The following is a 14075-nucleotide window of genomic DNA, read 5'->3' as shown; positions in this document are numbered from 1 at the left end:
CCAAGTTTCATCTTGATATTGTCAAACTTCTATATGGTCATGGAGAGTTAGTTTTCTTTGGTATGTTCCTTACTTTCGCACAACTGAATTAATTTTTTTCAAATTTCTTTGGTAGTCCTACATATTTTGATTTCGATGCATGTGTTCTTGCCAATAGTTTTGTTTTGAATATCTTTAGTTACATCATCAAGATTGACTTTTTTCTTGTCATCATTTGTCCATTCACTCCTTGGTTTTTCTAAAATTTGATGAGCACCTTCAGTGATGGCTATTGTTGTATTGGCTTTCAATATCTTCATTGATCTATCTGTGATAACGAACCACATATCATAATCCTGAGCAACTAAATGAGCTTGTATTCTTATATTCCAGTCATCAAAATTTTCCTTGGAGAACATCAAGATTTTGCTGAATGAAGTCCTTTGAAAAGAAATGTCCATAGTCGATAATAAGTCACTCTCTGATAACACTTGATAGGATCGGTTGAGGGTTCAGAAGAAGGTTGAAGAACACTTGCAATAAGTTGCTTCTTTAACTTAATTCAGTCTTGATAGAAATTGAACTTGATATTCTCGAGGTCAATGTCAGTTGGCTAAAAAATATATGTGCAAAAAGAAACCAAACTGACAGACTAGAACAATTCAAATAATGGTTTGGATATGCAAACTGAAAGTAAAATGTATGCAAATTTGTTTTTGGATGTTCGGAGAATTTAAGCTCATACATCACTCCTTCCTTTTGAGAAGGTTCACACTAAAAGGATTTATTTTTACAAACAATTTGCAAAAACTCACTTCAGTTTGGACTTAAACACCGCCAAAAATGAAATTCCTGGTACACCTCAACTGAATGAATAGCAGCATACAAACTATTGTCAGATACAATAAATTATAACACTGCAATATCTTAGGACTTAATAATCCTCAATGATCAGGTACTATTATTTGCAAAGTGTATTCAACCAACTGAGTTTAACTTAATTAAATACTTGAAAGCTTGAATGCTTGAATCTGTATAGAAGTTGTAGGGCTTTACTAAAGCGAATTCCTTCTCTATTTATAGACTCTGAGTCCAACGGTCTTGAATTTCAAAAATGGTCTGTTCCAAATAAAAGTGTATGTTGGCTTGTCTTTTGTTCCAGACAATATCATCTGACAATCGTACACTTGGTGGTTCGCTAGAATTTCTGTTGTGGTCAGTTTTGTACTGAAAAACTTTTTCAATTGTACTTGAATATTACCTAGTTGTTTCGGTCCATTTATAGTTATTGCTTCTGAAAAGTTTTTCAATCACCAGTTTAGTTTTTCTAGACGTAAAATGATGACCTTCAGAACGTACGTTAATATACTCGACTGATAGACTTGGTAAACTTGATAAATTTCAGTCCGCGTTAGTTTAATCTTGACTTAGTCCAGTCTATTTAATTCAGTTTACCTTGTAAACTTGGTTACTTTAATTTGGTTTGTTGACTTATTTTAACATAGTTCTGTTTTGACTTATGATTTGTTTAAAACCAAAACCTTAGTCGATCAACATGTTTCATTTTATTGAATATTTCAGTATATATGCTTCTGCAGTTCACAGTATGCACTCGATTTGGACATCATTTCGAACACCGCCAGGTTCTGCCGATGAGAATCTCGATTGTTTGTCAGCAAGGAAAAGAACCTTTATTTGAGGAATATTTCAGAACAAACAGATCATTAAGCCATAGTCAATAAATTACCCACTGGCCATGCATTTGTATGTGGCGTGCGTTATTCATATGAAAGCACGCATCATTGTTCTTTGGACTAACAAGAAAAGCTTCCATAAAAGCTACATACCTAATCATAACAACCCTATGTTAATTATATCACATTTCTTTATTCTCTGGCATATCATATATATATACATACACAGAGAACAAGTTGCGAGAAATCATTTACATAATTCTCTTTCTAGGTGTGTAATAATTTACTAGACTTAAAGAAATTAAACCAATTATGATTATGATATCATTAAATTATTAGCAGTTGTATTTTATTTGAGGGGAAAAAAACCAACCTGATAGCGACTGGTGACGAATTATTGTCGGCAATTTAGTCAAAATAATTTTTTAAAGAACATAATATTAGTTTTTTAAAAAAAAAAAAATTTGTAATCTGAACTTGTTTGTCATGTCACGTGATATTGTTAGAATTTGGATTTTTATGTAAAATAATTTTCAACACATCGTCCAGAGAATGATAGCTTTGTGGCATTCATTATTAAAGTGGTGTATTATATGAATTAGAATAAATTATGAATTTTAATAATATTTTTCTAATGGTTTTAAATAAATTTATTGTATTTTTCACATCTTCTGTTCATCACACTATAAGAACTGATATTTCTAATATGCGTTTACATTATTTTAACCATAATAATAATAATAATAATAATAATAATAATAATAATAATAATAATAATAATATATTTATTATAAAAAGGTAGGCGGCAAAAAAGTGTCACTTGAATAATTTCGTATGTAATAATGTTTTGATAAAAGCCCAAACATGTGACCTACACTAGCTGCCCGAAAAAGACATATGAGCCCACTATATTATATGTTTCATCATTAAACGGTTCAGCACGACTAAATTGAATATAGTATTTATAACACTAGTATTTTTTCTAAGAATTACGCTTGATTGACAATTAAGCTATATTAAAATATTTTTTCTAAGAATTACGCTTGATTGACAATTAAGCTATATTAAAATATATTCAATTTAGTTGTAATATTTAAAAGATTTGCGTTATATCGTCACAAAAATTATAATTTTTGCTTTTTTGTTAAATTGATAAACATGTGGTTCTAAGTATACCATAGTCATAAATCAAGCAAGAAAAATATTTTGACATGATTTTTTAGCTCCATTTGTAATATCATTATCACTTTTAACTTACGATAGCGAAAGCTTGTAAAATATTTGACTTTACAAAAGATAACTCAACACTATCAGTATTATCTCCAATGAAAAATTGCTAAGATATTATTTTCATTTCCATAATTCTCTTTCTAGTTGGACTCCTGAAATTTTGTATATGAAATTTACAATAAATGAAAAAAAAATAGAGATTAAATTTTTGGGGACTTGGAGAGGAAATAAGTTGAGCTTATATATTTATAACAAGTTAAAATGTAATTCATCAATGCAATGATTCAATATGAGATAACATGTATCATTGCAAAAATATCTTGTCAAGTGAAATGCAATTACTGTTCAAAATTCTGAAAGGAATATCGCGAGCTAAAGAGGTGTCTCTCACAAACATCCGGTATAAAACTTCATCAACATAATCAAGTAGGATCTGTACATCATTTACAACCCAAAGCGAACCCAAATTTGTCAACCAAAGTCACGTTGTTCAGATAAATCATATAATACGGTTTAAACTCATTGTTCATTAAAATCACTTTTCGGGCCGAAGCTGCATTGTTTAGTGGACTAGCAATCCAGTACATAGATTGTTGTACATGTCTCCAATCATTCAGTCAATAGTCGATTGTTAATTAATCAGGAACCAATAACAATCCAAAAAATCAAATATGTAGTACAATTGCAAATAAATTGAGAAATGGACAATATGATACAATATGTATGAATAAATCAATAGTTTATGAAACTTTATTGTAAATTTCAGGCCGAATGCCAATCATGGTACAAACCTCACGTTGATATCTTTCTTTTTCATCTCACTTTCAATCTCAATCGAAGATAATTTCTTATAATATAATTTGAGTACACTACAAGAAAATTTAGTTTTAACAACACATCAAAGACAACGGTTTTTAAACTGTTGTCTATTAGCGTTTTTCTTCAAGCTACGACAACGGTTTGTTACAAACCATTGTCTTTCAACTGGTTTTTCTATAAATTTGTTGTCAATATTACATTTTGCGACCGTTTAAGTTAAATATGTCGCTAAAATTAGCGACGGTTGTAGTATACCGTCACTAATTTAAATCTTGCGACGGTTAAAGTATAATCGTCGCAAAATGTAGCGACGGTTTTAAGTAAAACCGTCGCCGATGTAAATATAGCGACGGTTTTACAAGAACTGTCGCTAAGTTTAGCGACGGTGTTTTTAAACTGTCGCTAAATTTAGCGACAGTTTTGGTAATACCGTTGCTGATCTAAAATCAGCGACAGTTTATACTTAACCGTCGCTATATTTAGCGACAGTTGTTAATAACCGTCGCTAAATATAACGACAATTCATGTAAAAACGTCGCTAATTTTAAATCGGCGATAGTTAGAAAAATAACCGTCGTTATTTGCGACGGTTAAAGTCAAAACTGTCGCAAACTGTCTATAAATATCCCCACCCTCGGTCCATTTTCTACCATACCACTTCACAACACTTAAAATTTTTCTCCCTTATACAATTTTAGTTTCGATTTTCTATTTAAAGTTTAATAAATTTTTAAAATCAAGAATATAGTATTTTCGACGGTAAATCAAAAATATAATTTGCATATTAGATCGTGAGTTTTTTTGTATATTTATTAAAATATTAAAATTGAATTTTTTTTTATTTTACTGAATAAATTAGCGACGGAAAGCATACAAAATCTTCGCTAATATTTGCGACGAAGTTTATGAAACACCGTGGCAAAATGTAGCGACGGTGTATTAAACCGTCGCTATTTAGCGACCGTCGCTAATTTTAGCGACGGTCAATGATGATGTCCGTCGCGAATAAATTTGCGACGGTTTTTTAAAAACCGTCGCAAATTGTAACTAGCACATCAATCCAAAACCGTTGTCGTTTAGTGGATGCTTTAACCACAGGACTTTTAACAACGGTTTTATATACCTACGACAACGGTTTTGCACCGTCGTCTTTAGACGTCTACGACAACGGTGAAAAACCGTTGTCTTTGAGCACACCCTTTAACCACAAGGCTTCTAACAACGGTTTTATTTGACCTACGACAACGGTGTTTAACCGTTGTCTTTGGCCTTTTTTTTTAGTAGTGGTAATTTTATACTGGTTATGATCAATAATAGTTGTTGGGACTTTTTGAAATTTATTTTTGTACAATACTTGCACAGGACAATTTTGAATAATGTTTAAAAACACGTAGTAATTCAAGTACATGTCCAAAAATTACAGACTTTTCAAGAATTTCAAAAAATAGTGCAGGAGTGGTCGGAAGCTGAGAAAATCTTGAAACATGTTGGCGCCTATTCCACATGTGCCACCTTGTTGGGGAATGGCCGAGCTCCGGCCGCCACACTTTTCTGATTTTTGTGAACTTGTCTAATCTTGCTCTACAACGTAACTTTGGTATGGAAAACATTTTGAAATTCCGAACCGATCTTGAACAGATTTTGAAAAATAAATATGATTATTTGGCTTGTGAGAAATGATCGACTGGAACATAGATTGTGAGAATGATCCAGATCGTGATTTTGTTACATCTCCAACACATGGTATTTTTTTGTGACTGTGAGAATGATCTACTGAAACATTTTAAACTAGAAAACATTTTGAGCAACTTTTATGTTATGATTGAAACAAAATTCATTCAAGAAAAAAGAGAAAAACAAATTGAAAATTTTCCAGAAACTGTTTTTCACGAACTCGAATTTTCTAGAATGAATTGGATCGTAATCTTGTATCTTGTTACATCTCCAGTACACGATGATTTTCGGCTAATACAAGGTTGATGTGTAAAAATTTAGAGATATTTTAACAAGGTTTGGTATTTTTTTTCTCTTTTTTCTTCTTATTTTTTATTGTTCTTCAACCCACTAATTTTCTCTTTGAAACTCACAAAATTTGGGAAAATAATTATCTGATGAAAATTTTGAAATGAGATCTATTTATAGCAATTGGTTGAAGTGGGTGAGCCACTACACATAGCCACTTGTTGGCTAACTTGGTGACATATATTTTCTATTAAAATTAATTAGTAATAGTTTTTTCATTAATTAATATAATATATTTTAAGTTTTATTTAATATAATTAGATATACAAATATATTGTTTTTATTTAAGTTATATTATGTTAGAAACATATTTTATGTATTTGTAGCGTTAAATATATTTTATTAAAATTTTCTTATTGGAGAATAAAATTTATTTCCTATAATTTAATTATTATTATTGTTGTTGTTAAAATATATTAAATTTTGACTAAACACCTCCAAATTTTTGAGGTTTCCACTTTTTTTTCAGTTCGGATTTCCTCCGATGTTGATTCTCTCAACACAAAATCAAGTTTCTAAGAATAATCACTTTATTTATTGTTTATTTTGAATCTAGAATCTTAAAATTTAGGTCAATGATTTATTTTATTCATAGCAGCTAATAAAGTAATTAGCAAATATTCATTTATCAACAAAAGTAATTCATAGTGATTATTATTAATATAGGCAAGTGAAAATGATTTAGGTGAAAGTTCTAGTTTCCCTAAGATGTTTTTGATCGGTACCATCATTCTTCGGGTGTTGGATTGAAACATTCTTTTTTCTGATGAGTGTGTTTTTCCTGGCTGGAATTCTGGGTTTTGGTTTAAGTGACACTTTGTCCTTGTTCGGACAATCTTGAATATGGTCTTGGTCACTTCCACAGACCATACATTTTTCATGCTTCCTCCAGTGCAATATCTGCATTTCTCACAGTAGTTGACGTCTGAGTTTTCTCACTAACTTTTTTACTTGAGGATTCCTCACGCGATTCCATTTGGGTCTCTTCTCCAGGATTTTTTTTTTTTTTTTTAACTATAGGTTTCAACTAGGTTGGGGATCCCGTAGTTTCTTTTTCCATCTTCACTTATGAGTAAAAGTTTGATCTCCGCCTTCACTCACAGTGCTTGATTGACAGCAAAAATATAATCTATGGCCTCGGTAGATAAGGTTGCACAATGAATATTGAGTTCGTGACCTTGGAGAAATTTTTCGTCTTTCTTGACTCATCTTCCCGATAATGAGGATCGTAGTGAATGAGACGGTGAAATTCTGCTTCGTATTGCACTACTGTCATTGAACCTTGTACTAGTTTATGAATTCCTGCTCTCGTGTGTTGAGTATAATTCAGGTGATGTATTTTTTTCCTCAAAATCCGGCCAAAAAAAGTCCATGTTTTGAGAGTGTTGTTCATTTTATGTTCTTCTGTGTAGTTAAGAACAAAGAAAATCATTTCAATTTTGATTACTCATTCTTCAGTGTGTTGTGAGTCAAGGGTGCCATAAAACTTGGGTACGTAGGTGGAACCTAAAGAATCTTTGAAGAGTTCGGTCATTTTTTTCTTCAATATTTGAAGACCTCGATTATTTTCGCCAAAGTTTCTTGCTGGTGGTTACGAGCAAGACCACATAAATTGATTAAATACACCAAACATGTTCTTGGATTTTGTTCCTGCTATAGAATACATTGTTCCTTTGCTTGGTTTCCGCTTGCCCCCGAGAGACAGTCTTCATCGCGGTTGGAAGGGTTAATTAGTATTACGATTTATGATAATGCATCTTGATTCCTATATCATGAACTATTTCTTGACGACGCCATCCTAGGAAATAAAATTGTAAATCGTTTTTCTTTTGAAACATGAGTTCTTATAAGATATAAATAAAATATCAATTTAGAAGGGATTTCATATTGTACTACCAACACTCTATGATATTCAATATTCGCCTTAGATCAAAACTTGGTGATCGCGTAATTCTCAATTTTTGGGTCAAACTCAGAATGACATTTTAGCTTACTTTATTATTTATTATCCAGAAGATATGGACATAACAGTGAACACTAGATGTTTTCACTATAAATCATATCTATAAAAACACTAAAAATATAAAATCTTATGGATTTTATTCTACCACCCAAAAATAATTCAGGATAAACTTGAGAGTCTTTGATATCACCTGTGATCACCGACTTATAATATCACTCACTTTTAACTTATAGTAGCGGAAGCATGTGCAACCTTTAACTTAACAAAAGATAATCCAAACGTAATTTCACTATCTTTCTAACCCAATATTTTAATTTTCATAATTATATATCTATTTGGAGTCCTGAAATCCTATATCTGGAACTTAAAATAAATATAAATAAAATAGATATTAAGCTTTTAGGAACTAATAATGAAATAATTTGAGCTTGTATATTTATAACAAGTGAAATGATAATTCATCAGTTTTGTAATTCAATATGAGATTTTATTTACAAGTAGTAATGTAACGCTATGAAATATCTTGTCGAGTAAAATGTAGTGACTGTTCAAAACTCTGAAGCGAATATTGTAGGTTAAAGAGGTGGTTACCACCAATATTTGTTGTAGTAAATTTTCCTACGTAATCAAGTAGAAACATACAATTGATCATTTACGAGTCAAAGTGAACTCGCATTTTCGTACCAAAATCATGTTGTTCGGATTAACCATATGACAGAGTTTAAATCGTTGTTCATTGGATTTACTTTCTGGCCAAACCTACGCTGTCTAATGGACATACAATCTGATACATATACCATAGTCTAGGGATCCATTCATTCATTCCGTCAATAGGCGATTGGTAACTAGTCAGGAGCCAATAACAATCTAGAAAATCAAACATATAGTACAATATGATCAATAAATGGAGAAATGCAGAATATGATGCAGCATATATGAATAAATCAGTAGTTTATGAAAAAAATTTGTAAGTTCTAGGTTGAATTCCAAAAAGGCAATAATTGAAGAAAAATCGGTAGTAAACTCATGTTAGAAACCTCACCTTGATATCTTACATTTTCGTCTCAGTTTCAATCCCAAGTCAAGATAATTTATTAGAATATAATTTGAGTGATTTTACACTGATTATGACTGGTAATAGGTGTTGGAACTTTTTAAACTTCATTTTTTACAAAACTTGCACCGAATAGTTTTGAATAAAGCTTTAAAAATTCATAGTATTTAAAGCACATATCTTAAAATTACCTAACATTCCAGTCATGCCTAAAAATAGCGCATGAGTGGCTGGAAACTGAGAAAATCATGAAACACATCGGCGCGTATACAACATGCGTCACCTTTTCGGGGCGCGACCGAGCTCCGACCGCCATTTCTAGTGAACTTTTCTCATTCTGCTCTAAAATTTTTGTGTAGAAATCATTTTGAAATTTTCAATCGATTTTGCCCAGATTTTGAACAACAATATGATTATTTGGCTTACTTCGGCCATCCAAAAATAGTTTTTTCGTTGACTGTGAGGATGATCGGCCTGCACATTTGTAAAAATAGAAAATATTTTGAACAAATTTTATGTTATGGCCGAAACAAAATTCACTCAAGAAGAATGAGAAAAACAAGACAAATATAGCTACCTCATAAACAATTTTATGAAAATTTTCAGAAATTCTTATTCACGAACTCGAATGTTCTTGAATGATTCGGATCGTGATCTTGTTACACTTCTAGCATACAATGATTTCTGGATAAGAACGAGTGGTTGTGTAAAAATTTGAATATTAAAATTAATTAGCAATATACATTTTCATTAGTTAATATAATATTTTTTTAATATTTATTTAATATTTATTTTTTAAAATTATATTATTTTAGAAGTATATTTTATGTGTTTGTAGTATTCAATAGAATTTATTAAATTTTACTTTACTTATAGGAGAATAAAATTTGGGACAATTGTATTAAAATACCTAATACCATTTCAAAGTTTGTGTTCAGTCCCTAGTGTTAAACAAATATATTTTCACTCCCTGACAAAATCATTTCATATGTTTTAACTCCCTTTTAAACATCAAATTATCTAATTGACCTCATTTTTAATTAAAATCCATTTTTACCTTTATTTATTTTGTTGAATCCATCTGTATTTGGGATTTTAATATTATTACCCCAATCCCCCATCGGCTTCGTGAGAAGAAATCCCATGGTGGGGGCGTATGTGTGAAACATCATTTACTTGAAGCTCAAAATCTTGAAGACGTCGTGCAGAAAAAATTCATCGAAAGGAAAATAAAGTGAAGGTGAGGTTCTTTCCTCAAACTTTGTCATTTTTTTTCGTGAAATTCCAGCTTTTAGGGCGAGTGAGTTTGTGTTTATTTGTTTCAATTTAATGATTCTCTTATGTTTTTTGATTGTTATTGTGTGTTTTTTTATTTTTTTAAATTCTTTTTTTTTTAATTCCACCGATTGAATTTCGAAAATTTAGGGTTTTGTATTATGTTTGGTTTTTAGAATAACGTAAAAGCAATACAAGTATCTTGTGGCCTTAATCATACGGCTGCTATATTTGAATACAAAGCATTGTAAAGATGAATGCAGAAATTATTTTTAGATTTCTCGATTAATGCAATTGTATCCTCAATTTTTATGTTTTAGTTCTTGAATGAGAAAGTTGTTAATTTTGTTTAAAAATTTTCTGAAAATTTTTAAAGTCTTGAAATCTGCATATCAATTACTTTTGTATGTATTTTGTATTAGGTGCAAAATGGAATATGAAAGTGGGTCTTGCAACCTGTCGTTTTTGGGTAGCTGTAAATGCAAGAGACAGTTGTTTGTGATTTCAATTTTCAGCGGTTGTAGTTTGATGGACATTTTTGAGAGGCTTGGAAAAAAATGTGCTGAGATTACTCCTGAAGCTATGATTCTGCAATACGTAGCCCCCCAACACAAGATGCACGTGACTTTGAATGACGATGATGATGTCCTAAATATGATTCATCTTCATATGTGTATGAAGCTCAGCATGATTGAATTGAGGGCAGAGAGTAAAAACGAACATGTCCGCAACCAAAATATTCGGAGGTAAAATATATTAGATTTATGTCCCTGTTTAGTTTTGATAATTTTTTTATATTTTAATTTATCAAGCATGAAATTGTGCACTAGTTGAGATTATTGTGGTTATATAATTTGTTCTACGTTATGATAATATAAATATGTTTTTTTGCCATGATATGAATTATTTGACAATACTAATATTATTTACATTCCATACTTTGCATTTTTGTATGTTAAGTTATTTTTGTATCTTACACTTAACAAGTTTATATCATATTGGTAAGGGTTGATGAGGAAGACAGACAGAGAAATAGTGATAACGAAGCTGATCAAGCCTCTTTGAGCAATACACTAGATGCTTGGATTAATTGCATTCGTGGTGTAGGTCAAACATTCAAAGATGCTGCTGACTTTAGAAGATGTGTTAAAAATTATGCTGTTGCTACAAGGCGTTCATTTTCATACAGAAAGAATGATAGCGAAAAAGTCACTGTTACTTGTACTGAGACTAGTTGTGGATGGAGAATTTATGCTTCTAAATACAAAGCAGACAATATATTTGCGATCCGAAAATGCAATTTAGAGCATACATGTGGTGAGAATAATCTACGTAGTAGAGGACATCCTAGAGCAGATGCAACATGGATAGCTAATGTGGTGAAAGGCAAACTTATAGGAGAGCCCTCTTATCGTCCTTGTACAATTCAAAAAGACTTACAAAGAGATTATGGTGTAGAGTTAAACTATCGCAATGTGTGGAAGGGCAAGGAGTTAGCGATGCATGATATTCATGGCACAGATAAGGGATGCTATGATAGACTAAGATGGTATTGTCGAGCTGTTAAAGAAACGAATCCTGGAAGTGTTGCTGAGTGTGAGATTGATATCGAAACTAACAAATTTAAACGACTGTTCATTTGTTTGCACGCATGTGTAGTTGGTTTTGTTACTAGTTGTAGACCGTTGATTTTTTTGGACGGGACTCATATAAAGAATAAGTTTAAAGGTTGTATCCTACTTGCTGTGTCGAAGGATGCCAATGATGATCTTTTCACAATCGCTTATTCTGTAGTGGACGCGGAGAATGATATTAATTGGGAATGGTTTTGTTATCATCTGAGAAGTGTTTTGCTTTCGTATCAAAGCATTCCATTCAATGAGTACACTTTTTTCTCTGACAGACATCCTGGGATTATCAAGGCAGTTAATCTACTATTTACGGGCAGTCACCATGCGTACTGCTTGAGACATTTAGTTGATAATTTTGTGAAAGTGGTACATAATCAATGACTTATTTTTATCTAGACTGTTTTTTTTCATATATAAATAGATGTATTTAATCTGATATTTTTGTAACCATTTTAGGTGTTGCGAAGCTATCCAAAACATAACAAAAAGCATTGGTCTTCGGTATTCAAAAAAGCTGCTTATGCTCCATCTTTGCAGGAGCATGAACAACATATAAAAAATATCCTGGAGTCCATGCCACTTGCTAGGGATTTTATTGTAAATTCTGAACCACAGAGTTGGGCAAATGCATTGTTTCTTGGCAATAGATGGGGTGTTATAAATAATAACATCTCCGAATGTTGGAATAATTGGGTTAAAGCAGCTCGTTATCTCCCTATCGTGGGTATGGTGGACCATATACGAGTGCAGATCATGAACATGATGCACCAACGACGTGAATCAACAGCTACGATGGTTAAAGAATTAAGTCCAAAAAAAGAGAAATCTATTGGTAGTGTATATGTGGAATCCCGGAAGTTAAGAGTGCACCGGTCTTGTAATTGGAGGTTTGAAGTAGTCGATGGTGAAAAATCATTTGCTATTGACTTGATAGCTATGACCTGTTCATGTAGATATTGGCAAATCAACAAGCTTCCTTGCAAGCATGCTTGCGCCGCTATTGAGTCGAAGTCGATGTCGTTTTATGATTTTTGCGACAAGTATTTCAAAATTGAAATGTACCGCCAAACGTACAGAGGAATTATTAATCCCATCCCAACGTTTGACATTAATGAGTCTTATCTTGATGATGGAAATGTAATCAATGCTCCTGATGTGAGGAGTCAGCCTGGTCGTAGGAAAACCAAGAGGATACCATCGCAAATCGAATCACGTGTGTCGAAGTGTAGTCGTTGTCATAAGGGAGGACATAACAGACGTAGCTGCAAAGAAGCTATAAACTAGCTGTTATTGTTTCATGAAAATGGTGTTTCAATGTTTTTATTATTACTAACTATCTTACTGTTAGTATCTTTTAATATTCAGTATTTTTGTTTATGATTGACACCTGAAAATTTTTTCGAAACTTTAACAGGAAAAAGAGAGTGCTGGAAGGGGAATCAAGCATGTTGATACTAGTGAGAAGTCGTACGCGTTCGAGTGGAAGCATTGGTGGTTTACGCATTATGTGATTGTTTTGTTTTTGAAAATGTGGGGAAAGAGTTGGTTTGGTTTGCCTTACTGTCATGTTGTTTTAGTGCTTGTTGATGTCTTGTATTCTTATATGTTCTCTGGAAAAAAACTTGGGTTTTAGGTTGTTGTTTATGTTAATCTTTCAAGTTGGAGAATTTATTGTTTTATTTGTGTTAGGTGTTAAGCACTTCAATATGTATTTCTATTTATTGTTATTTGTTTCTGGAAGGGTTGGTGTTTCATTTGTTCATTTTTTAATGTTTGGTTTAAGAAGTGTTTCAAATGGTACATATCAATTTTGAACAGATATTTGAACACAAAAATTGCTTAATTTGGTATATTATGTGCAAATATGAGTACAAATATTAAATAATTAGGTATATTTTGTGCACAAGAAAAATGTACTCATATTATACCGGAAATACAAAATACATGTCCAAATTGGAAGTTGTTTACTATTCAAACTTTATTTAATTAATGTAATATTTAGTTATACATTAATATGAACAGAGATTTGAGTACAAAATTTACTTTCTTGTGTATACTATGTGTAAATTGGAGTACAAATATTAAATAATCGAGTATATTTTGAGCTAGAGAAAAAGATATATTTTCGGCCGAAATCGTAGTGTGTCAATTTCAAGGTACATAAATTGTCAGATTGAGTGTATACGTTAAAGAATCGAGAACAATGTACATATGAATTGAGTACCATGACTTGTCAATCCAGCACATCGTACAGTAGTTCATCTATTCATGCCTAAGATCACCAAGTCATTATCCGATGAATTTCTTGTAATTTTTTAATTTCAAAGTACATAAAATGCCCGATTGAGTATATAAGTTAAATAATCCAGGATAATTTAACAGTTTATTCAGTACAATATTGTGTCCAT

General features: G+C 31.6%; 1 protein-coding gene across 2 annotated transcripts; it reads left to right on the top strand.

Moving 5' to 3' along the window:
* Positions 1–9929: 9929 nt before the first annotated feature.
* On the top strand, positions 9930–12965 carry LOC140972141 (uncharacterized). Of its 2 annotated transcripts, XM_073434609.1 has the most exons (4): positions 9930–10001; positions 10723–10782; positions 11940–12033; positions 12124–12965. In XM_073434609.1, the coding sequence occupies exons 2-4, from the start codon at positions 10724–10726 to the stop codon at positions 12949–12951; spliced, it is 981 nt and encodes a 326-aa protein (XP_073290710.1). In that variant the 5' UTR covers positions 9930–10001; position 10723; the 3' UTR covers positions 12952–12965. The 2 variants fall into 2 exon arrangements, with proteins under 2 accessions (XP_073290710.1, XP_073290709.1); XM_073434608.1 differs by lacking the exon at positions 9930–10001 and having other exon boundaries at positions 10465–10782.
* The last annotated feature ends 1110 nt before the right edge of the window (positions 12966–14075 follow it).

The sequence above is a fragment of the Primulina huaijiensis genome, chromosome 3 (genome assembly GCF_012295235.1).
Source record: "Primulina huaijiensis isolate GDHJ02 chromosome 3, ASM1229523v2, whole genome shotgun sequence".
NCBI classification, from domain to species: domain Eukaryota; kingdom Viridiplantae; phylum Streptophyta; class Magnoliopsida; order Lamiales; family Gesneriaceae; genus Primulina; species Primulina huaijiensis.
The sequence above is the reverse complement of the archived record's forward strand: the minus strand, read 5'-3'. Positions and strand labels throughout refer to the sequence as shown.